General features: G+C 40.4%; 1 protein-coding gene across 3 annotated transcripts in view; it reads left to right on the top strand.

Moving 5' to 3' along the window:
• The window catches only part of GLRA2 (glycine receptor alpha 2), a 130,745-nt gene that overhangs the window by 97,367 nt on the left and 7,216 nt on the right, over positions 1-26,162 (top strand). For 2 of the 3 annotated variants that reach the window (XM_086462785.1, XM_086462859.1), the window contains exon 8: positions 1,857-2,006. In XM_086462785.1, coding sequence (XP_086318911.1) covers positions 1,857-2,006 — 150 coding nt within the window. Of the gene's footprint in view, positions 1-1,856; positions 2,007-3,757; positions 3,878-26,162 lie in introns of all 3 variants that reach the window. The other variant, XM_086462707.1, reaches the window with a different exon arrangement.

Here is a 26,162-nt window from a genome sequence, read left to right on the forward strand (position 1 = left end):
GTTGCATTGTGGGCATTGCAGTGTGGAGCTGCACTATAGCCTCAGCTACTGAAATGTATGTTCCCATGATGCAGGTTGAATAACAGTACTTGGCTGCTCTAAAATGTCCTGCTCAACATTCAGGATTTGCAGGATGGAGCTCTGTATCCTTTCTGCCATGCTTTAAATGCCAGTTTCTATGCTCATACTGCTTGCAGGAGCACAGAGTGCAGTATATTCCATTTGTCATTAATAAAAAATGTTCTACAGACTTTGAAAAGTGATACTGTTCAGCTCATAGTAAATAGGAGTAAAATCTATGGAAACTGGTGTGCTTCACTTCATCGTGAAAAGCTAGCCATGACTATAACAGCAAGGTCATTTTGAATAGCATGTGCAAAGGGTAGAGGTGGAGTTTTGCAAGGTGAAGATTTGGTCTCCTAAACATTAGTGTTAGATGCATAACACGTCCTTTTCTGGTGTCTTTTCAGACCACTGTGTGTTTTGACTGCATTGAAATATTTGGCCTGCAAGGTATTATTCAGATGTTAAATACCTTTGATTATAATTTCTGAGAGTTTAGGTATGATCCATTTTGCTTGTCTTGGTTCAGTTGTATGGTGGTGCCATTTGAGGTGGCCTTGGATATCTGAGACCTCTACAGAGGACTGTTTAGTGTGATACTGGAGATTTGGTCTTTGCTGGTTTAGCAATAGAGGCTAGGTACCTAATGTGGCAATATGTGATGCTTTTATTTAGACAGCTGAGTAAAGCCCTATGTGTCTACGCTTAGACATTGGTTCTAAGCTCCTCTTTACAGACATGAAGATGAAGAAGCACTACTTGGGTGTTATTCATCTCATCCTAGAGAAGACGTCTAAAACAGTTCAGATGCATTGCATCCTAGAAATGTTTGTTCTTCTTCATCCCTTGATTTATTCATATCAAAGTAGTTTAGGCAACTAGCTCATTCGTATATTGTAGACATTAAAAGTCAGATGATTTTAATTCTGCTGTGGATGTAATACCTGATAGATAAAAGAGACAACCTGCTGTTGCCTAATCATAAGATCTCTCTTAAAAACTGCAAGACTATAAAGAAAGGCAGAGACCAAATAAAGCTATGGAGGACAATGAACCTTTGATATGCATAGTGTGTAGCTCATTAATTCGCTACTGTTTGGCCCAGTGTGGGTAATACAATAAAAATCTTGTGACGTTGCAGTGCTGTAATATATCTGGTTTTATTATGGACCAGTCAATTCAAATCAGAATAGGCTTTTACTAGAACAGAGGCATCTGGTATTTGGGTATTTGCAGTAGATCATATCTGTGAAGATTTATTTTTGTTATAGAATTGTTGGATAAATTTCAAGCAACCAGGATTGAATATTTAATTAGCAAAGTCGTATCAACACATAGGGTGTAATACCCTGAGTTTACTTTGAGGTTATAGATACCACACATAGCTAATTAATCAATATGATAATTGGTTCATAAAATATGAAAAATGTTGTAATGATAAACTTTCTAGGGTTGTTTTTTAACAGGTATTGTATCATGTTCTGTATTCATATTCTTTCTGATAACCTGTGATTGTGACTACAAGAGCATTTTTATTTTGTTAGGCTAATCCTGATTCTTTTCCTAAAGACAGTAGCTAATAATTTTTGTATTCTTTGTGAACACTCATTTCCATTAATAATTGGATTATTTATTTATTATAAACCAGTAAACTAACAAACTAAACCCAAGAAAAACCCCACCTCATTGAACAGCTGGAACTCATGCTGTGCAGAAATGTGTTGTTTCACATCAATATCTTCAGCTTATGAAGAAGTTTGAAATATAACATGTTGTGCCCTATTTCTTTCTAGGTCTCCTACGTAAAAGCTATCGACATCTGGATGGCCGTGTGCCTTCTCTTTGTCTTTGCTGCATTACTGGAATACGCAGCAGTCAACTTTGTTTCACGACAGCACAAGGAATTTCTGAGGCTTCGAAGAAGGCAAAGACGACAAAACAAGGTACAGCTGCTCTTTACTTGGGGTTACTGCTTGCCCTGACAGCACGCTGACATACGGTTAATTTGTCACCTCAGTTCTTCTTGCCCTTGCAGGAGAGTCTCGTTCTAAAGTTTCCTTTTGTGTGATTTACTTCTTGATAAAGAGCTGATAACTGCCTGCTGGGTTTACTTGCAGTTTATGACATTATTAATAAATGTCAACAGATTGGTCACCGATTCCAATAATTTTATTCTCTTCTTGCGATTGCTGAGGCAGCTGTACCTTTACAAATATTGTGTTACTATGTGGCTCCCACCAGTGGATAAGGAACCTTTGGAAGCAATGACATAGATAGATAGACGACTGATATTATTTCCTTGACATCAGCGCATGCCTGAGACCTGTCTTTTCTAATGTCACCCTGAAACCAGGGAACATGGCCACTTTAAAAAAGAGAAGGATTAGGAGAATTTCCTCTCTAGAGTCTACTATTTCACAGTTTGTTACTGATACAAGCTTCAAATTTTTAACAAAGGGCTGATTTGTGTGTATCATTATCACATCATTTTATACCAGTGACTGAAATGTAGGTTTGTTTTTAATGTACATGTCAGTCTAGAAATATTTTCAGGAAGTCTGTCCATCTTTCCTGTTTTTTTCTTTGGTAAGTGGAAAGACAAGAATAGATATTACATTGAATTTTAGTCCAGTTATGAACATTCCCACAACTATAAATTCTTCACCCTTCCTCTATCTATGTCACTGGTTTTCAGTATCAGTAGAAACCTGTAGGTTTACACTGTACATATGCATTTGCTAGCTGAAGTAAATAATTGTTTGAACTGCATGAGTGCTTCAAGCCACAAGTAATGGTTTCCTTTACAAGAGGGGTGACAACAATGGCACAGGACATTTTCATTTTGACAGATCTGTCTAATAAATGTTCCATAGCTAACGTAATATTTGATGGATGCTCTGGGAAACAATCCAGTGCTGTTCTCTAGTTTAATATTCTTGTCAGGTGCATTGAGATTCCCGTTAAGATTAGATTACAGGAGAGAACAGAAATGCTTGCCCATCTGCAGGCACACATGCCAGACGCACTGTCACTGGAAGCCTTTGTTTCCAAAAACAGCACGGCAGCAGCAGAAGCTGCTGTATGGGGGTCTGTAATTGCAGTTCTGGATACAATGTCTTCTTTAGAGACCAACAGGTATGCGAGTAGCCACCATTGGTAAGTAACAGTATCCAGTGGCGTCACTCAAAAATAGTGAGGTTTTGGTCCATGGAGGTGGTCACTCGTCTGCTGTGGGAATGATTGTTCTGGTGACTATTAAAAGAAAGTTATTTAAAACCAAATCACCAGAAGACCTGTGTTTATCCTAAGCCAGTCAATACATGGATTCTTTGCAAAATGGGTAATGCCCTAATTAAATACAAGGAAATATTCTGCTGAAGTAAGAGACACCTATCCGTTTGCACAGGCTTGCTTTCACTTTTCCTATGAATCTTGTTGCACAAATATCAAAATAGGGAATAATGTTACTAAGGCCATCTCTTTAGGAGGGTTTTTCTGCACCTCTTTACTTGAGTTTGTCTCTCACATTTTTCTCAGTTTATTTTTCCTTGAAAGTGATTCACGTTGTTTTGCATGATGGTCTTCTCTAACCGAGCCATTCTTCTCTTTGCGTGTTTTGTATGTGTGTCGCTGTGCTACTGCTGTGCTATTCTCGTTCTTGCCGCTGCTGTCTATGCTGACACTCTGGGGACAGGCACAGACTATGACTGTTGGGAATGAAAGCGTCGAGTCCGTACGGCGCATGAATGGCTTGCGGAGCACAGAGTCATCAGCTTACGGGACAGTGAATCAGATCGGCAATTCAAGTTTGAGGGTAAAACTGTAGTGAGAAAGAGAAAGCAAGAGAGAGTTTTAGTATGTGCAACGATGTCATAAATCAGCAAAACTTATTATTTTGATGGCATCACTAGAGGTCTCTTGTATTCTCTTTGCTAAATGTCCCCACAGAATACACAGTACTGTCCCCAGCATGAACAGCAGTTTCATGTTGTACATTCTTGTGGCCCATCCTTATGCTTGTTTTTTCCCATGGTTGGCTTGTGTCACCCCTGTTCCAAGGAAAGTGCATGTGTATTCGGTAGCCTGGCCCTGTAGAAATATAGGGTGAATGAGGGGTACAGGAGCATAGGAAATGCCTTGAGATAGTAAATCCCACATTGTGTCATCTTTGAGATGAGGACACTCCAACAAAATTTGGTATGTATAATGAAATGCATTTTTATTGATATGGTATTCCCAAACCCTCAACCTGCAGTGTTCCTCCTCGTGATGTCCTGAGCCTTGTTTAGTGGAGTATGAATAGCTATGAATGAAAAATGTATTTCATTGCTTTCTTTTTATTTGGTTGGAGAAGAGCCATGGGGCTGAAATCTTTTACACAGTGTAATGTGTAGAAGATCAGAAGCAATACGATAGCAGCTGATAGATTCAGATTACAAGTGAGCTGTGGAGGTAATAAAATCAGTGATGGAGAGAGAAATAAGCTTAGTGTGCAGCTCACTGCTTGGTACTGGTGGCTGAGAAATGAAATGTATTCATTTAAATAAAATGGGACCAGGATTTAAATCTTTCAGGACCTGATTTCCCAGAACAAAAACATTGCATGAGCATCTTTTGAGCTGTAATGGCCCTCTGACTTTGATCAAGCTTTGTGAAGTTATGTGATTATAAATTGCAGATGATTTCAGTGAGGTTTTTACACTGTAAAGGGAATTAGTAGCTTTCAAAACCAAAGCAAAAACCACAGTTTGTGTTACACAGCAAAATTAGGATAGATGGTTTGCAATGTGATAAATTGTTCACTTTCAGAGCTACGATATTAAGCCGTAGAAGAGAGCCTTCGTTTCTGGATACTTTTGATTATAGAATTGGTCATATTTACACACAGACAAAACTGAATATAAAAAGAAAAAACTCAGGGTCTCTCTGGAAGATATGACCAATATTACTGTGCTGCCACTGGGAAGCTGATACCTTGCAACTACAAAGCCAGTGCAAGTAAGTATTCAATGCTGTGTGTCTTAGTCACAAAGTGCTAGTAGTCCAGCTAAGGTTTGTGTAAGGCCCAATCACCCTCTCTCTAAGGAAAGCTTGCAGAAACCTCTCTTCTACTTTTGGATAGTGTGCATTACAAATACAGCCAGGGCAGTACACAGAGGGGCTGTGTTGCTGCAGTACTTCTGCTGCAGAGCCCTAAGAGCTGGAGCTGCACTGGCATTTATTTCCCCTGGAGAACTCCCACCACAGAAGTGATGTGCAGTTAAGAGGTGAACAGAGGAGACATACCACGGTGGAGGTTGCTGGAGCAATGCTACCGTAGCTGCAGCTCGGTAGTTTTCTGCTCAAGAGAAGGACATTAATGTGCAGAGGAGAGCATAGCAACATAGCCTGTGGTGCCACAAGCAGCCTCACAAGCAGGGAGCTTGCCTTGCTGAGGTATTGCTCACTGAACCAAGGGTTTATGATGAATGCAAACCTGAAAGTCATAGTCAAGAGGAGACAGTGTAAAAGAGGGGTTATCGAATATTTATACTGCATCTTTCAGTGCTAGTCTGGGGAGAGAAAAAATAGGCGTTAAATCAGACCTGACCAGGATTCCTGGGTTTAGCAGCTAGATATGCAAAACAAGGAAAATACCATTCTCAGTTTCGTAAGCCTGTATCTCTGTCACTGCTTTCGTTATTGCTTCTGCTGGGTCTTGTTCTTCTTAGTGCTGCAACCCTGAAAGCACTGCATGAAAGCAGAAGACATCTTAAGAGATCATCAGATCTCTTAAGACAAAGATCAGAGTGGTTAATTATTCTCTAGGAAAGTCTGAGTTGTATCGTTGGTGGTCCAGAAATTGTATTTACAGCTGAACCATTGACCTGTCATCGCATTAGAAAAGATTGCACTATCAGGACCTGTTGCCATCTTCCATACAGAATATATCCCTATATCCTCAGGTAATCAGTGCTTCAACCTGTCTGCTGTCCCCATGCAGTCCCTGTTGGAGGAAGTATTCAGTGCTTCTCCTAAAGATTCGTGTAGTCTTCTTGCTCACAGTGAAATACACCCATCAGTAGCAATAATTCACGGCTGAGAGAAATGGTTGCCTATTTACTATATATCACAATACTGCTTTTTGTAGAGAGAGTACAGGCTGCAGAAGCCGTGAGTCTGATGGTACTGAGGATGTAGTACAGTTTCATTATTTTAAAATCTAAATTTGCATAGTGCCAGATCACCTGAAATGAAATAACTTCTTTTTAAAGTATGATTTGTAATAATCAAATAAGGTTTGCTTATTTTCCAGAATGATGTATTTCCAGGGAAGCGGTAGACCTCTGTTTACACAGGTTCAAATATCTTTTTGAAAACAGTAATTATTACGTTGCAATCAGTAGTCAAAATGAGTCACAGTACACTAGTATTCATATCACCGTCTCAGAGATGACTTCCTAAATTATATCTGTGATGGTTACAACTGTGACCAAGAAAAGGGGTTAAGTTTGGGACCGTGAGTGTTAAAAGCAATACTTTACAGCTTGAATGAGAACTGCACAGCTGGAGTCTGTGACAGACTTTAATCCCATGTGCAGGGAACACAGAGCAATACAAATAACAATGCTGCAGCCAAGGGGGTTCAGATGCATGCAGATTAGCAAAGGGAGGCACAAATGATGTTTTCAAATGGAAGAGCTGAGACTGAGACTAAGTGATTACAGCAGCAAATGATAACTCCAGTAAGCAAAGAAGGTAGCACCTGGTCGAGCGCTTCACAGAACTGCTGGTCTCTGAATGGAGCTGCCAGTGGTGAGGCAGGTACCATAACTGCCCAAACAAAGTCACTGTGACTGTCAAGCTAATACAGTATTTCCACCTTTAAAAAGGAGACGAGGTATGCATTGAGTAACACTGTTTTTCAAAAGGCCATCTCTGTCATTTTAATCATATTGAAATCCCTCCAGCAGACCCCCCAAACAATTTTCTAAGATTTGCTAGACTAGCCCATTGAAAAAAATCAGTGCCTTCATCCTGACTTTGCCTTTAAAACACTTGGTACTACTGTCCCCGTGGAAATTTTTGCCCTCTAGCATCCATATGCACAGCGCTCAGAGGCATGATGTGCACACTTCACGTTATGTAAGGTGCCGCATCATGTGAATAATGGAAGTGCTCAAGGAAAGCCCTTTTTGCTGAGCTATTTTTGGTACTCACCAAGTGAGCTCAAGCACACGAGTTTCATTGTGAAAAATAGGAATCTGAGTCTGAATGGCTTTCTCTCTCTCTCATCTTGCTTACTTAAGAGATCAAAGAGCACGTAGCTTCTGCTGTAGATAAATACCCCCAAGATACGGTGGTTACTTTTGTTTCTCCAGGGCAATTGCATTAGCACTTTAATGTAACTGCACAGAAAAAAATCCAGTAGAATACAAATACACCAAAATTATCATTTAGCTTGAAGTCCTGCATACAAATGCAGAGAACCAGTCAAATAATAGACACAACACATTTCAACATGTTGCCATGTCACCTTGTGACTTCATCTGAATGTCCTTGTCTGTCTTTTTAATGTGAGCATTTAATAGAAATGGCCCCAGTTAACATCAGTCCAAGTATCTTTATTAAATGGACTTACTACAGTGAGTTTAAACATTTAAGTATCATCTCTAACTAGAAAAACATACTCATATAAATCCTTAGTTTAGCTCTAGGCACAAGTCTAAAGAGAGACAGAAGTCCCCCAAAAAAGAGTAACCTGTAGGAAAAGAAGCAGTTCAGCCAAGCAATGGATCAAAAAAATCTAGTAAGAGCAGTCTATCCAGGTGGACAGATTAAGCTTACTGGAAATGCAGATTTTCCAGTGAAAAGCAAACACAGACTAATAGTAGAAGAGAGAAATTGGTTTTCATACAGGCCTCTTCATGATTGTTGTGAAAAACAAAATGGAAGCTTTTCCCTCCCTTATTGGAGGAGGGAAGGTGAAAAAAATCAAAACAAGTACCTGTGTTTCACATGTTGTACAGCCTCAGACACATTAAGATGATGGACTATATGGGGTGGATTTTTCACCTCAAACCAAGAAACAGAATGGAAAAATGACAGTTATTTTATTATTATATAAAATTTCAAGGGAGAGAACTCTGAAAACCAAATAAAAATTTGGGTACATTAAGCATTCTGTAATCAAACGCAGACTAATTTATGGAACATGTAATACCAGTTCCTGAGAAAGACCGTCAAATATAAAGTCCTAAATATCTAAGCATTAATTAAAGCTGATAGAGTACATGTGCACAAGTTGAAGTAACAGAATCCAGGTACCAGAGTAGAGGCAAAGCCAGGAGAACAAAATCAGGAGAAGAAATTACAATTTCTGTGGAGGAAAAAAAAAAAAAAACACAAAAATTGAGGACTAGGAAAAATTGCCTAGTCTAGAGGTGGTGGAAACCAGAGAAGTGGAGAACTGATGGAGAGCTTGATAAGGCCTTAGAATGGTGAATCTTTATATCCACTGATATACCCACTGAAATTATCATAGCGATGCAGCACAGAGTACTCTGTGGGAGCAGGGGACAGATACTGAAACGATAGGGACCAAAGTACCAACTAGGATGGTATAATGACTCATGACGGCTGGTCTGCAACTACGTTAGCAAATTACTCCTTAACATTAAATAGGATATGAACAGGATATAGGCATATTAAAGTGCTACAGAACAGCAATATTACAATATTTCAGATCTGGGATGATGAAGCGACTCTGTGCTGCACCACCTGAGACAGATAGGACTGGAAAAGCCAGAAGGAGCACTTGATAAAGTTTTTTTTTTGTTTGCTCAGTAGTGTTACTTTGCTTTAGAAACTCCGAGTCCTCTCTTGTACCTACCCAGCACGCAGTGGCTGAAAGGATCAGCTCTGAACAGACAAGTCTTGGGGACTGAAGTTTGCACTTCATTCGAGTGAGTTTGTCCTGGTAGTTACTCATGAAACTCATGAACAGCAGGAAACACACCAGAAATGAACTCTGCAGTTTTCCAGCTCATGAAAGGTACTCTCCAGCTGGGTGCAAATGTCTCATTTTTTATTATACCTAGGGGAGAGTGCAAACTGAAAATAGGGCAGAGGAAGCTAGAAAGAGCCAGGTAACGGTGTTCTTATTTTTGATGCTTTAAAGCAACAAGAAGTAGCTTTTCAAGAACCATCTGCCACAGGCCCAAGCTTTTGTTTCCAGATTATTTTAGAAAATGGTGTTTCTTTTGCTGAATGTGTTCTGGCCCACCTCATTTCGTGGAAAAAAAGACAGTGAAAAAATTGTCAAATATGAGTTTCTTGATTAAAAAAATCAAGAAAGGGGACTTCAGCAGAAGTATGTTTCACCTAAACTTCCCCTACTCAAGAGTCCAGAAAGACAGTGAAAAGCCGTTGCAGTCCCAAGATTTAGGCTTAGGCTGCACAAGTAGTCAAGGAAACAACTTCACCCAAAGCTGTTTTCTTTGTTCTTTCCCTGTAGGTAGCTTATCTTTACTCTTTTCCTGCCCAGAGTCAGGACCCAGTAAGGCCCTAGTCTCAGGGTTTCTCTGTGCAATGATGGCCAGGTCCTCTTTCCAATGGCGGGGCGGGGGGAGGGGAGAGATCTGGGATTGTCAGGAGTCTATCACGATGCTTCATATCAGTTCTGAATCCTGTCCCAAGACTCATTTTCAACAGCAGAGTATTTCAGAGTGAATAAATATACATTAGTATTTCTGCAAGAGAATTAAAGGGTCGGGCAGTAAGAACCAAGTGTAATGCAGGCTGAGAATACCAGCACTGCTGTATCCGTGTATTTCTACCCTGACTGGCAACTGTGTTTGCCCTGCACATCTCCAGAGCACAGTACACCAGTTGTAACAAATTAAATGGTAAATTGGTGAGATGGGCAAGTGTTCAGTAGGATTCATGAAATGCATATTTACATCTGACCCAATTAATCCCGCTCTCCACAGGGAATAGGAGCTGCTATTTGAATGTAATTAATTGTGAAGCATTCTGTAATGATGTTGTCCAAATGACATTGTGCAAAACCAAATTGTATTAACTAGACTATTGAAACCTTATGCTGTCTCGAGGTCTGAAAAACTTTGTGGGTTCCAGTAAAATCCAGCTTTCGTAATACCTTTTAAAAAGTGGTGTTGAAGCCATTTGTTTCTCTACTTTTTTTTTTCCAGAGGTAAAACAATGTTATTTAGTCATTCCTGTTCAAGTTAACAGCCATGACTTACGGCAAACTGATCAGTCAGAGTCTGATTCTGACACATTTGGTTTGATTTAATGATCAGACATGTTTATGACACTTGATCCACTACAAAAGCAAGATGCTACTTACTGTAAATATGAGTATCTGTACTTAGGTGTTTCTCTTGTGCCTGGTTTTCTTTCTTTCCTTTTTTTTTTTTTTTTTTTTTTTAATTTCTTGTAATAACACTGATCTGTCTTACATGAAAGAAGCAATTGGCCAACTAAGAGTACTGGGAGTAGATGGATAGGTGGGGAAGGAGATTTTTTTTTGCTACAACATGAGGAGGGGGCTAGCGATAGTGACACTGTAAGGAATAAACACCTTGAAACTCTGCATATTCTGAGTGTTTGTTGCTGAGTCTTCCCAGAATCCTCTCAAAGACCCATTTTAATTTGGATGCGTCTGAAAACTTCTTGCAAAGCCCAACCACAGGTCACTAAAAATTTACCCATTTCCACTCTCTGTGACTAGACTCTCCCCATGGCTTTCATGAGCTAGCACAGCCCTGGCTCTTCCTGCACAGCACTTCTTCACTACAGCAGGATCAATGTCAAGAAGGACTTACTATTGCAAAGCTCAGTTTTCCAGTAGCTGTTGAATATATCTGGCATACTGAGTGTGTCAGGGTGTTTTTAACTCCTGGGGAAACAGATTGGGAAGGTCAGAAAAGCCTGCTGTGGTTGCCAAAACATGTGAAGTGACAGCAGTCCAGGATCCTACCTGTGAATTTCTGCATCAAGCCTGTAACTTCTCTCTGAGGCATAGCATAGCTCTTCAAATAATTTGTTTTCTAACTTGTATATGTAATTTCTCATACAGATACTGTGTATGCATTTTCACACACACACTTACAATCCACTTGTATAAGTGCAAGTTGTTTTACCGAGGTGCCAAGGTTTTAATTTCTCTGTGATATCACGACAAGACTCCTATGGGACACGACACCTTTGTTTTCATGCCTCACCTCACTCTGTTTGAGTAATTCTCCGTGTAGTTTTCCAGGATAACTCTTCCTGTTAGTCATGTGGAAGCGCTCTGCCTGTGACTGACTCATTCATTTTTCTGTTAAGCCTTCCCAAGCCTGCTGGTGGCAGACCCTTGCCTTCAGGTGCTCTGTAATCTTCATCTGTCAAAAGAATAACTAATTAAAAATGGAAATCACAAACACTGTTCATTAGAGATTATCTGAGTTGCACAAATGTGAGATCTTGCATGCCATTTTAGGAAAGCAAGATCTGTGTTTCCTTTTCAGGATGTAAGTCTTGCAGGTGACTGCGTGTAGCAGCCCTGGTACTCTCTAACACAAACTTTCCAAGAAATTAGTCTACCTGTTGTCTGTTAACTTATACCATCTTTCTCTTTCACTTCCATGCAGGGCTTACTTTTCTGGTATGGTTTGTTTCTGTTGTCAAATTGTCAGGAAAGAGATTTGCAATAGATACTTATGCAAAAAAAAAAAAAATAATGGCTTTTACCTTATTTGTGGTCTTCAGGCTTTTCAAAGCACAGTGGAGAACCAGACACTAAGCCTCCTCATTTGCCCCATCTGCAGAATTTTCATCTTGTAGGCTTTTTTCTGTGCTGAGCATGGTAGGCAAGGGGAATTATAACAAGTCTAGTCAAGTGTGATGCCACTACAGGCTAGTGAGATACAGTGAGAACTTGTACATCACAGGATGCTCTTTTAGAACCCTTGGTGTCTTCTGTCAGAAAGATGTACAAGGTCCTAATGCTCTTTTTTCATCATCACAGAGTTAGACGAATTAAGATGTATTCGTCTGGTCTCGTGTTTTGTTGTATGTGCGGCATGGGTGCTTACACTGCATAAGTACTCTGTCCTGTGAAAGTCTGGTGATCCTGCCACTGTCACAGGACTTCCCACGCAAAATTTAGGGGACATTCTTGTGTTTGCAGATATTTACATCAATAAGTGGATACTCAAGCCTCTGAAAATCACTTTGTGCCCTTGCTCAATGGTTTTCCAGCCCTACCAATAGAATATATAGGTATTTCCTATAACCTTCCAGTGGCCCTTGCAGAAGACAATTACTTTCTTGCAAGTTTTGCAAGTTCTTGCCCTATCCTTCACAGAGGAGCAGTGGCAAATTATGCAGCTATTCAACTGCAGTTTCCTTATTAGACCATAATGTCAGCTAGTCTTCTATCAGACAGGTCTCGTCTTGGGTATTTGTGTATGTATATATGTGTGTGTGTGCGTGTCCAAGATGAAAAAGCAGAGGAGGCATAACATAGTTTAGATATTATTCTTCCTACATTAGCTTTACACTGTATTTCCCACGCAGGTCACTGGATTTCTTTTGTGCCTGTCTACCCAGTAATTTCCAGTTTCCTCGTAGCTCTCATACACTGGCGTGTCCTGCCATGCCTGGGCTTCAGCTTTTCTGAATTTATTAATTCTAGTTCTCTCTCTGAGCCTCTTACTTTTGGGTATCACGCTTCTCACTGCAGGTAGCCTCACCAATATTTCTAGTAATGATTTCCCCAGCAAAACTAAAGAGGATTAGTTGTTTCTTGACTTGTCTGCTACCTTCAAAATTATTGCTCTATATAGCTTTTTTTAATTACTTTTCAATTCTTTCCTACCAAGCGTGAGCTTAGTTCCTTTTCCTACCTGTTTTGCAAATCTGTTTTTTGGCTTTTCAGCCTAGTCAATGCATTCTTCATGTAGCATTTGTTTTCAGCTTAACCTTTCTACCTAGCAATAGTCAAACTTCCTATCACAGACCCTGTAAAACTGGATTCCTATGAGAAATAACAGATCTTTTCTAAAATATTTAAAAAAAAAAAATGCTTGTAAACAATTGTTTTAGTAATGTCTACAGAAAGGTATAATGTTGGATTTAGATTCTTGTTTTCAGGGACTTACTAGGAGCATTTCTTCTGGTCATTACCCAAACGTAGAAGTTAAATAGCCGGTATAGCTTTGAAACTAATAGGGCAGCTGTTCAGCACACGGCTGCGTCTCTTTGCTGTGGGAAGTTTGGTCTGGAGATGGACACCTAAGAAGGCTGTCCCATGTTAGGCCGGGTCTCTGTCTAGTGCAGGAAGCTCTCTGTGACAGCAATAAGTCCTCGATGAATCCTCTTGGGCTCCAGGACTTTGCAGCTCAAGGACTTTCCAAGCCAGAGGTGGTATTTTTGTGATGAGCAGCTTTTACTATTTATGGATAGAGCAGTCAATTCAATGTGATGATTTATAAATTGTTAAAACATTTTTCTTAATCTTGCTGTAAGTTGTTCATATTAGCTCCTCAGCACTTGCGGGACTAGGAGTACATATGGCCATTGGAACTGCCAGGAGTGTGTGTTGGGAGTGGAAAGGGTGTTGGAAGTGGAGGAAGATCTTGTGTGAGGTTAATCAAGAAACAGAAATAACCAAAGCTGTGTATAACATGAAAGCAAACAGGTTGACTAATGGTTTTCAAATTGTAATGCATATTCTCAGCATTCTGTCGGTATTTGCCATGAACAAAGTAATACTGAGTTCAGTAACTGTGCCTACAAGGAGAGCAGGTTTGAAAGAGAAAGGACGAGAGCTAGCTATGCTAGTTTTCTTTCCCAATCTGGGTTATTTTTGTTTCTACAATTATATGAACAAGTGCAGGAACAAATTCAGTATATTTAAGGACTTAGCATAAGCCAGCTTCATCTTGCCATTTCAGATTTCTCAGATGGTGGTTGCAGGGCTGCTGGTGATCCTTAGCCCATGCAAACAAGGAAGCAAAAACAATGGAGGAAAACAACATTATTTGCTCCCACAATTAAAAAAAAAAAAAAAAAGAGAAAGACTAAGTCAGTGCTGCTGTTCCAAAACTTCACCTTCACATCGACTTCAGATCTTACATAAAAGCAATTGATTAGCTAGCTGTTGCAGTTCTTTTTTAAAATGTTTTTGAGCACTACCATTTTGTTCCTTATTTTGGAAATGTCCTAGATTTGTCTGTCACGAACTACAGTGGTCAGGTCTGTATTTCTTGCTAATGGGTTGGTCTTTTGTTATTCTGCCCTTACTGTTACCTGTGCTGGATGTTCATGCAGCGGAGATATAAACTGTACATTTTCATAGGGTCTAAACAGGAGTGTGAAGAAAGAGTAATAAATGTCCAGAGAGGGTAGCTTTTTGCAGGCACAGAAAATGTTGTCTTGCTCCCTAGCTGTAAACACTATATTCTTTTTTCAAGTTTGCACAAGTATGTTTTTCCTCAAATACATGACAGCTTTTTTAAGATGCTCTGGTGCTGTATGCTCCTGTTCTTCTATTAATTCTAGATACTGGTGATGCTTGTTTGTGTTTTCTCTCTCTTACGTGCTCTTTGATCTTTGTTAACTTTCCCTTGTGGCTTATATTGTGTTACTTTGTTGTAAAAATAATCTATTGAATTTTTCTTTTTGGTGCATGAAGACTGATGATTTTGTCACCCTTCTTTGTTCTGTTACTGCTTTTCCCTCTGTTTGGTGAGTTATCTTGTGGGTATTTGTGTAGCTGGTGTTGAATACCAGACTTGTATCATGACAACAGATTTTTTTCATCAGATGCTGTTATTTCCTGAATATTTTTTGAATCTCACATGAGGCTAATAGATGCTTTTATTGCATGTGGCATCCCAGACAGTATTTTCAGAATCTCATGGTTTTTCTGTCACTGTTCCTTGCTACCCAACCTGACTCTCATGGGTCTGTCAAATATTTACCTCCTTCAGCTATGAAACAAGAACCTAGTTCTCCTGCAGTGAGATTGTATTCATCCGAGGGGAGATAGAAAGGTATTTTAGGGGGCATACCATACTTTATCTCCTGTGTGAGCTGCAGGCTGCTTTAGCCTGAAGCAGACACCCTCATTCCCAAAGCGCTCACTCCCAGGGGTGCATGGGTGCCCAAAGGCTAACTGGCATGCCATGGTGGGATGTCAATTTTGACCTTTCTTTTCCTACAAGTCCTCCCCGCTTGCCTTCCATATCAAAGTGAAAATGTCTTCGGAATTGGTACCAAATTCATATGAATCAGAGGATCTTTTCTGCCAGCAGCTTTCGAAGCTTCGAAGAAAAGAGGCTTAGACTTTAGCCTCTTTGCATGTTTAAAGCGTTACAATATAGAAAAAGCTGTTTGGCCTGGAAAGTTATTGATTTCTATTCTGTCTTCAAACTATAAACACAGAATCCTGGATGGCAGGGAACAGGACCAGAAGAGCCCTTGAGAGCCAGCTGGCAGAGCCCGTACCAGGCAGTATGCTGGGAGATTTACAGTTGCTGAAAATACTAATCAGTGGTCTTAAACAGTTTCTTCTGTAATGTGTCCAATATATCAGGAGTGAGTTTAAGAGAGATTTGTGAGGGATTGTCCCTCAGGGAGTCTGTGAGATAAATTATATCTCTTTGTCAACGTGCTGACCTGTAGCTGAGTATTTCTGATTTATACCCTGTAATTCTCCTTGACTTGCGAGTACTCCTGGAACAAAGGTCAGTAAAAAAGTCTCTGCACAATTATTTACCATTCTGGACAGGAATAACAGTAGGCTTTTTCTATCCTACAGCTCTTTGTTCCCCCTTCCTTCTGCATCAGCACAGGTTACAGCTGCAGATATGCTGTTGAAATACAGCTACACAAGATTGCATTTTGTAACTCGTGCCAATCTCCTAGTGAGCTGTCTGCTTTCTGAGTCTGTGCTCTCATCCTTCCTTAGCACTGAGAACTGCATTTCACCCTATAGCCCATTTTAGAGTTTACTCCTAATTTTAAGTTCTGTCTGGACGGAGGAAAAAATTTTTCAACACATAGATGAGAAGCCAGGATCAATCCAATACTTATTTTGCCAGTGATATAAAACCCATAAATGCATGGTGCAGTCTAAAAACAACCTGCCTGAGAAAACAGCTCAGTAATCAGACATTTTAAAAATGATGGCAGAAGAGGAGAGCTATGGATTAAGATGTACAATTATTTTCTTTATTTAGTAGAAAAGCATGCAGAATTTTCATAACAGTCAGGAGATTTTATGTTTGCTGCAAGTACTCATGTGGGTTGCTAATGTGACAACTGTGGTTTGACAAGGAAGGACCACACAAGGCAAGACTTGAAAACTGGTAGATAGGAATACAGTGACTATTTCATTTTGGTCCCTGCAAGAGAACACATATCTGAAATGAATATGTGACAACTGGGGTGTATTGGCTTTCTGTGTGAGGAGTTGACAAGTCAGACAAACAGCAGCCATATATTATCTGTGATGGCGAAAAGATCGCATCATTTATAACCTTTGAAGCAACAGGAAAACTGAACGCAAAATCATCTTATAATGATCTAAGAGAGAATTGTCTCTTCTTTTTTTTTTTTTTTTTTTCTCCATGGTTATATATAGCTGTTAGAGAGAGCCCTGCTGAGCGGAAAATGGAGCATATGATCAAGGGCAGTCCAGTGAGTCAATTTACTGACTAATACTGTAGATTATCATGTCAAATATATAGCACTAGCAGTATGAACAATAATGAAGCCTGGTTTATTTATTTCCTGTAAATTGAAATGAAAATGTGATTGGAGTTGTCACACCTTGGATATATGAGCCAGATTCTCTTAATCATCCAAAACAAATTGCCTTATTCTTTACATTGACGTTTATTTTAGGAGCCATTCCAAGACTGGCAAGCTGAAACCATCTATTTAAATGTGTCAAATTCATTTAAAATATCCTCTAGACAGCTGTCCCCTCAGGTGATGGTTCAGTGGTCTCACGTTTTGAAGTATCTTTTCCCCTCAGACCCAAAGAAGGGATAACTCAGGTTTTCATCCTGTGGGGAGAAATCATTCAGCACGACACTGTGCAGAGACACTGCAAATGAGTTCCAGGATCATCAGTAAACCATTCAGCCATGAAGCTGACATGGCAAGAGACCCATAGAAACCCCAGACAACCATCAAAAGGAGCCTTTCATTGCCCGGCTTCAGAGTGTCAGTGACCAAGCATGAGGAGGCAGATATTGCCAATATTGTCCATGATCATCTTCCTTTGTTCCTTCCAAATCCTTCCAAGGCTTCCAAGTCACAGGGAGAACATATCCATGTGTTTTGTAGGTTTCTTTATGACCTTGATAGTAAGATGGTATTTTCTGTAACACCAAATTGAACACCACCTGAAGAAAAAGTACAGTTAGCAGTATGGTAACATTTGTACTCCGTACAGAAGGGGTTCATTTTTATTTAGCTGTACAATACCAGGGTTCTTGTGTTGTACTGGTGTCCAAGCTCCAGGTGAACAGGATTGATTTGGAACCACGTGAATAGGAGAGGTTTGGAACACTTCCCTACGAGGACAGGCTGAGTTGGGTTGTTCAGCCTGGAAAGGAGAAGGCTCCAGGTAGACCTTACTGCAGCCTTTCAGTACTTAAAGGAGGCTTATAAGAAAGATGGGGACAAACTTTTTAGTAGGGCCTGTTGTGATAGGATAAGGGTTAATGGTTTTAAAGTGAAAGAGGGTAGATTCAGACTAGATGGAAGGAAGAAATTTTTTATTATGAGGGTGGTGAAACACTGACACGGGCTGCCCAGAGTGGCGGTAGAAGCCCCATCCCTGGAAACATTCAGGGTCAGGCTGGACGGGGCTCTGAGCAATGTGCTCCAGCTAAAGTTGTCCCTGCTCACTGCAGGGGGTTGGACTAGATGACCTTTAAAGGTTCCTTCCAGCCCAAACTATTCTGTGATTCTATGAAAGCCTGATCACCTTTCAAGCTGTCAAAATCCTATCCTCCTCTGAATGAGCAGAAACTTAGGGAAATAACATTTGAATTGCAAGTCACTGCCATTCCTTCAGGGATAAAAAGAAGTACATAATCAATGTTACTGATTTCTAAACTCCTTCCTCTAAGAACAGAGTTGAGAGTAATTGGAGAGACATTTACTAACTGTTTGCTAAAGATAAGCCACAAAGCCCAAATATTGCTTATCTGTTAAGTATAGTTTCCTCAATATAGAGATTAGCACAGTGTTATAAATTTAGCACATATAAGGAAAAGCAGATGGTACTGCTGTGATTGGACATGTTATTGGAGTATTCCGGAGCATGCCAAATCTTTAATTTATTACTATTTGCATGTACTACCATGCTACTCATTTTTCAGGAGACTAGAACAACATGTACTATGTGCAAACAACAACTCTTTTTGCTGAGCTTTAAACATAGAATGAAAGTAAAATGCCACTTGCTGGTTTTGCAGCACTCATTGTGTTCATTTTCCCAAGCCTCGAAATGGTTTGTGTTGCACATTCTGGGCGGTCAGAACAAAGGCACAGACTTCTCATGGGCCAACACATTCGGAGACATTCAGCTTTGTATGCCAGCAATGGGGTATGCTGTATGTCATGAACAGTAGTACAAATAAGTAGCAATACATTTCAAAATGCTTTGTGGTACTGGAAACTCTCTGAGCAATTATGAGCTTTGTGGATATCCAAAAGTGGAAGGTTTTCATTTTAAAAAAATCAACAATTTCCTGGTTATTCTTAAAAGGTAGAAGAGCATCGCTCAGTTCAGAGCTGGTCTTGGCAGGGTAGAGCTCTACTTTTTGATTTGTCTTTTCTCTGGATTAAGAAAATTTAGCTGCAAAGAGCAGAAAGGGGCAAGAGAAGATAGGGCTGACGAAAGAACTGAATTTTGCAAGCAGAATGTGAAGGTCACATATATGGAAATCAGTGAGGATCGAAGCATTAAAGAGGAGGTAGGCAAAAGCAGAACTGGAAATTAGTGAAGAAAAATATGTGGTAGAAAAAAGTAGAAAAGCAGTCAAGAAGAGAAGAGACGGGTGCAGAAGGAAGAAGACAGGGAAGCAACGGGACCAAGAATAGCTATTGAATACCATTACCTTAATCAATTTGTCTGTGTTTCACATTAGTGGTTTTAAGACCCCCTTCATGTTTCTAGCTCAGTGGACAAAAAAATCAGGTTAATGCCCATTCATTATAAATATACAATGTGTGTGATATCCTGTTGTGCAATATTTAGGCTGCCCCTAAACCCATTATCTTGTCCGATCCTGGCACAGTGCTCCTGCCTAGTACTCGTGAGGCTGTTGGATGTCCAGTGAAGTAGAAACCTGTGTTGCCGGCTCTCCCTTTGTCTCAGGGGGCTCCTGCGCTGCTTCATTCTCTGGCTGATTGGTATATTTTCTGAACATGATCCTTCCCCAGGTGTAATCTTCTCACAAAAGTAGGACCTTAAGGTCAGGTGGTCATAGGCCCTCAAAGTGAGTCCTGACCTCTTCAGTATACACAAGGATAGGCTTCTCCAGAGCCCCAGCACTGCAGACACTGGTTTAGAATTACTCCAGGACACACAAAAGATGAAACGTACAACATGCACTTTTCAGGAAGGCTGCTGGCATAGCAACCCTTTATTTTGGTGTTATTCTTGTGCTCTCTCCTCTAGACAAAGTAGTCAGACATTTCTTCTTCTGTTTTTCTTGATATTCTTGAGCAAAACTTGAGTTCAGATGAGCGTCTGAGATCCTCTCCCAAGAATACCTCTTTCATTGCTATAGCCATACTTCTGTGTTTCATTTGCCTGTATCTCTCAGTACTGTCTTTTCTCATACACCACTATATCTATTGTTTCAGATGATCCTTTAATCAGTTTTGCCAAGGAATAAAAGCCCATCAACAGGCAATCTGTTGCTTAGCTGCTGGCCTGGGCAGATGGTCCTCCTGGCGAGGTGCCAGCATCCTACCAAAAAGCCTGTTTGTGGGTAGAGAGGATTGGGAAGGTTTAATGACCCTTGCCCATGTGTTCTGTATCCCTGCTCCTCAGAACTGCAGTCCCATCTGAATGGTTAGCATTTTGAGAAGTTACTCAAAATAGAGTTTGCAGCTTGATGAACCCACTGGAGAGAGCTCCTAACCTTAAGCTGGAATACAAAAATTCTCACTAGGTGGACTTCTCACTAACAGATGCCTTCAGGGAATACCAAAGGCATTAGATACTAAATTAAGTAGACGCCCACATGTATGTACACATATGTACATGTGTGGGTGCATATAGACTGCGTGAGTGTGTATATTTATGCCTCTGTGTGTGTACTACACTAAAAGAAAAACTATATCAAACCTATTTTAAATCAAATCTTATTTCATTTCCCTTATATGCGTGCTGCCAAGGACCTTGTAGGATTTGTGGATTTATTACTTACCAGATGAGAAAAAAAACCCCAACAACCTCGTGTAAAGATTGCGCTATCAAGTTGCTATAGCATTGAGTGCCATTGATTTTTACCTCATGACGAATGTTTACTTTGCTGTGAATAAATAATATCAGAGTTTTATAGAGCAACCCTCATAGAAGCAAATCAAAATGAAAATACAGAAGCCTATTTGTGTAGTAAATTTCTATTATATTCAAACAGTCAAGATGTTTCTAAGATGCAACAATTTAATTTTAGAAAAAATTTTGAAGTGCGGATAGCCGGCTTTGTTTAACCCAATCACACTTCAGAGCTATGTAAAAACAGCTAAAGAAATCCAGATTGAGATCTTGGCTAACAAGAAGAACTAAATGATATGCAAAGCCAGAAAGGATAATTTGTATAATAGAAGATAAGAAAAGAAAATAGACCCCAAAACATTATTTATTGGAAGTCTGATATTAAGAACTGACAGCTGGAAAAGGAAGGTGTTTATTTATAATTTGGCTTGTCTCCTCAGGAAAAAAAAAAAAAAAGAAAACCCACTAAGCTCATAAAATTTTCATGTGAACACTTTAAGATTATTCAGATATTCTTGACTATTTTTAGCTACAGAATTTAAATTATTAATATAATTTGCAATATTTAATTTGTTTTGTGCAGTATTTGCATAAATTAAATGCATGAATGTCTGAGAAATCTCTGGTAGTCTCTGTCTGCATTTGTAAGGGTTTGTTCTGGGTGTTTGTTGTAGCAAATGGTTTGAAGGGGAGAATCCTGCAATAGAGAGGAAAAAAACCTCTTCCTTCCCCTTCCCCTCTCCCCTTCCCCTTCCCCTTCCCCTTCCCCTTCCCCTTCCCCTTCCCCTTCCCCTTCCCCTTCCCCTTCCCCTTCCCCTTCCCCTTCCCCTTCCCCTTCCCCTTCCCCTTCCCCTTCCCCTTCCCCTTCCCCTTCCCCTTCCTGGCACTGAGCAGGAGATGGCCAGTGCTCAGCAAGGGGCATGGATTCCATAGTTCCCAGTGCTTTGTCACCAGCCCTGGCCTAGGCAGGGAGGACACTCTCCACTGTCCCTGGCCTGCCACGGGGTGGGCTGCAGATCAGCCCCAAAAAGTGGAGAATTTGAGAGATCAAAACCCAAGCCTGAAAAAATCCCCAGCAATACGTTGTTCTATAGGGCAATACGCATGAATCAAAGCACGACTGCCGTTCATGGGCCCTGTGTGCAGATATGCACTTTCTTCTTTTTTTTTTAAATTTTGACTTTTTAACAAATTAGGTACTCTGAGGTGTCACGATCAGGGCATGGGGGTGTTCTAACAAACTTATCTGAGATGATTACGGCTGAGGCAGAGGCCAGTGAGAAATTTTGCCAAGGTTCAATAACCTTCTTCTCCCAAATATTTAAATCTGTTTTGGAGAAAAACACCAGAGAACCTGATGGGAAAAATCCTGGGGAGATGGGTGCTCAGATATCCCCGTCCATGACAGGCTGTGAGCTTGAATTCCTCACATGCTGCGGCGGCAGTTTCCCCAAGCCTGTCACACAGCTGGGAACGTTACACACCCTTGTCCTGGGGCGGGACTTGCTGGGTGGTGCTGGTCCTGCAGCAGGTGTCAGGGCAGGAGAGCGCTGAAGTCTGAGGATGGTCTTGAACTCTGACGACAGGAGACAGGTGAGAGAGTCAGCTTGTGCCCCATCTCATCTCTCCTCGGGCAGATGTTAGGCAGAAAGCAAGACAAAGCAGGAAATATAAATTTTAGACATGTTTCTCTCAGTGTTATAGGGTTTTTAGGTTCTAAAATTTTAGCAGATATAGTTTCGCTTTACATGATTTTGTTTTAATGCGCCCATTAACCTCTATTTTATGTTCTAGCTGAAATAGTCACATATTTAAACACTAGCTTTGCAGTTTGCTCAGCCTTGCATGCAGACATCATAAGCAGAAGTTAGTTGCCTTATATGCAACAGATTTCTGGTCAGAGCAGATTATCCTTCAAATCTAGGTCATTAACACGTATTTGTCTGATGTAAAACAGACTAATGTGCCGTTCCCACTGATAAACTGGCCAACCTCTGCTTTCACCACAGACAGTCTGGCAGAAAAGTTATCCAAGAACAGTCAAGTCTCCAGACTTGACTGTTCTGAGAGGATTTAATATCCAGGCAAATTATAACTGTAAGACACTCACAGATCACTGTGTCTGGATATTTTAGGGCATTACTTTCATTTAAAACGAAGGGAAACCAAGACACAGTGTCAGGGATAGATCTGCTGTTATTTAGGAGCTATATCTCTCTGTCACACTTTGCAAAACAGCAGTTCATCTGGTTCTCCCTCCCTCCCTCCCCCAAAATTAAAATATTAATTACATGATATATAAAACATGAAGTTGAATAAGAAATTTACATTAAATGTGTTTGCAAAATTGAGAGAAGGAACCCTTGCTTTACTAAAGAAAAAGGAAATATTTTCTTTTTCTTTACAAACCAATCAACTTTGCTGACTGTATAATCTTTCTTATTAAATCAATCCTTGAAAAATCTAGGTTCCACTTAAAGATATTTCAAGCCAGGAGAATATTTTTGCTCCACAACATGTTTAAATTATGTTACTCTTTCAGTTGGATAATGTTCAATTCTTACTTGAAGAGGGCAAAGCCACATTAACTACCATTTCATTATTATATTAACAACAGTTCACTTGCTGTTCTTACAGAATGAGTAAGTAAATCACTCATGCTTCAGAGATTCTTCTGCTGTTTATTGGAGATATGAGGTATTATTAAACACAGCTTTCTAAAACAAACCTAAATTTGTTCATTGGAAACCTTTACCAAAGACAACAATGACCAATTTTTCTTCCATTAATTAAAATGTCAGTGCTATTTATAATACATAGTCTGTTTTACTTAAATTTTAGAAGGCATGAGTGTCCAAATGAGAGAAAAAACAAACCTCAGTGAGCAGGAAAATTGGTGTTAAGATGGGTAGAAAAGGGGTGAGTACCACTGTCACACACAGGATGGTGGGTCCTGATGGAGAAGCATCATGCAGTAGGATCTGCCAGAGACTACATACGTTTTTGATGAAACATCTTGGTGAATATTTAGGAAAAACAATACTTAGGTCAAATTCTGGGAAGTGTTTGATCCATACTTTGGGCAGGATTGAGGTGAGAAAGTGACAATTTTACATCACCTTCTGCTTCTCTGAAGCCTGGCTTAAGAAGGAGTGGCATCTGGTGTAGGTGAGATGACATCCAGAGCACTTCAGGGTGGAATAAACCAGAGAAGTTTGTTAGTGACCTCTTTATTACTAAATGCCACCAGATCTTGCTCCATCTTCTCTTTTACTGTCATCTAAGAAACTGGAACGCATAGGTTTGCTGCGTGAGAGTCATCTCTTTCTGTATCAGCAGGGTTTAGCTTCAAGGAGATCTATGTGAAAAGAAAAACAGGACACTCAAAGTACATAAAAACTAGTGGTAATGCAGGTAATTTCAGCATTGGCTTCAGCTCCAGCATATTATCAAAAGGTGGAAGATGTGAATTCCCATAGGACATGATGTATTAGGTGAGAAGGAAAGGCCTCTGTTCCAGGATCCTTTCTCCAGCAGTGGTCAAGCGTGTCTATTGAGACAAATAGTATTTAAAAGTTCCAAGACAAACCTAGAAGGACTTTTCTATGACAAGGTGACCTGCTTGGTGGATGAGCGAAAGGCTGTGGATGTTGTCTACCTGGACTTCAGTAAAGCCTTTGTCACTGTCTCCCACAGTGTTCTCCTGGAGAAACTGACTGCTCATGGCTTGGGTGGGTGTACTCTTCACTGGGTAAAAAAACTGTCTGGATGACCGGGCCCAAAGAGTTTTGGTGAATGGAGTTAAAAGCAGCTGGCAGCTGGATACAAGTGGTGTTCCCCAGGGCCCAGTATTAGGTCCAGTCCTGTTTAATCTTTATCAATGATCTTGATGAAGGGATCGAGTGCACCCTCAGTAAGTTTGCAGGTGACACTAAATTGGGTGGGAGTGTTGATCTGCTTGATGGTAGGAAGGCTCTGCAGAGGGATCTGGACAGGCTGGATCAATGGGCCAAGGTAAACTGTAAGAGGTTCAACAAGGCCAAGTGCCAGGTCCTGCACTTTGGTCAAAATAACCCCATGCAGCACTACAGGCTTGGGGATGAGTGGCTGGAAAAGGACCTGGGGGTGGTGGTCGACAGCCAGCTGAGTATGAGCCGGCAGTGTGCCCAGGTGGCCAAGAAGGCCAACAGCATCCTGGCCTGTATCAGACATAGTGTTTCCAGCAGGAGCAGGGAAGCGATCATGCCCCTGTACTCAGCACTGGTGAGGCCGCACCTCGAATGTTGTGTTTTGGGCCCCTCACTACAGGAAAGACATTGAGGTGCTGGAGCGTGTCCAGAGAAGGGCAACGAAGCTGGTGAAGGGTCTGGAGAGCAGGTCTATGAGGAGCAGCTGAGGGAACTGGGATTGTTCAGCCTGGAAAAGAGGAGGCTGAGGGGAGACCTGATCGCTCTCTATAACTATCTGAAAAGGAGGTTGTAGTGAGGTGGGGGTTGGTCTCTTCTCCAAGTATCAAGTGATAGGACGAGAGGAAACAGCCTCAAGTTGCACCAGAGGAGTTTTAGATTGGACATTAGGAAAAATTTCTTCACTGAAAGGGTTGTCAAGCCTTGGAACAGACTGCCCAGGGAGGTGGTGGAGTCACCATCCCTAGAGGTATTTAAAACATGTGTAGATGTGGTGCTTAGGGACATGGCTTAGTGGTAGACTTAGCAGTGTTAGGTTAACTGTTGGACTTGATGATCTTAAAGGTCTTTTCCAGCCTAAATGATTCTGTGATTCTATGATTCTGTCTTCTGAAAATAAACAACAAAGGGTGCAGTTTTGCATGAACTAGGTTTCACTTTCAATAGACACACATGGACCTATAAATCTGTGCCATTTGTGCTATTTTCATCATCTGAAATGCTTTCACACAATGATTTACACACATAAATGAAAGATAATCTCTTTTTAAAAAAATAAATTCTCCCTTTCTCCTTCATGGTGTTATTGTGTTTCATCCTATTTCCTGCACTTAATAAAAAAAGGAAAACAAAACCGACAAAAAAAATCACCAACAAAATACAAGCTACTCATTTTTCTTCCATTTATTAATTTTCACCGTGTTTTCATGATCTCTGTGATATCCTCCCCCAAACACAGCTTTTGTAAGATGAAGAGATCTCATCTACTTTGTTTCTCCTCATGCAGAAAAAGTCTTTCATCATCCTTGCTGCTCCTTTTTGTATTTTATCTAATACTGCTATTTCTTTACTGAGTTTAAGTGGCCAGAAATTCTCCTTGTGTTCAAAAACTGATCACACTGTGAGTGGATAAAGTGGCAGAACGACATTTTCTGTTTTGTTTGCCTGTTGCCTGATGGCTGCTTAGCAAAGGATTAGTGTTGTCAGAATCATCTACGTGGTAATTCCCCAAACTCCCACCCAGGAAAGAACCAATTTTGAGCCCATTACTGTCTATGTGTAATTAGGGTTATCTTTTGCAATGTGCTTGCACTTATCAACCTTGTATTTCATTTACTGCCATTTTGTTACTTAGCCACTCAGCATTTAGAAATCCTTCTGGAAAGCCT

Source organism: Leptosomus discolor, chromosome 1, assembly GCF_034619465.1.
Source record: "Leptosomus discolor isolate bLepDis1 chromosome 1, bLepDis1.hap2, whole genome shotgun sequence".
NCBI classification, from domain to species: Eukaryota; Metazoa; Chordata; class Aves; order Leptosomiformes; family Leptosomidae; genus Leptosomus; species Leptosomus discolor.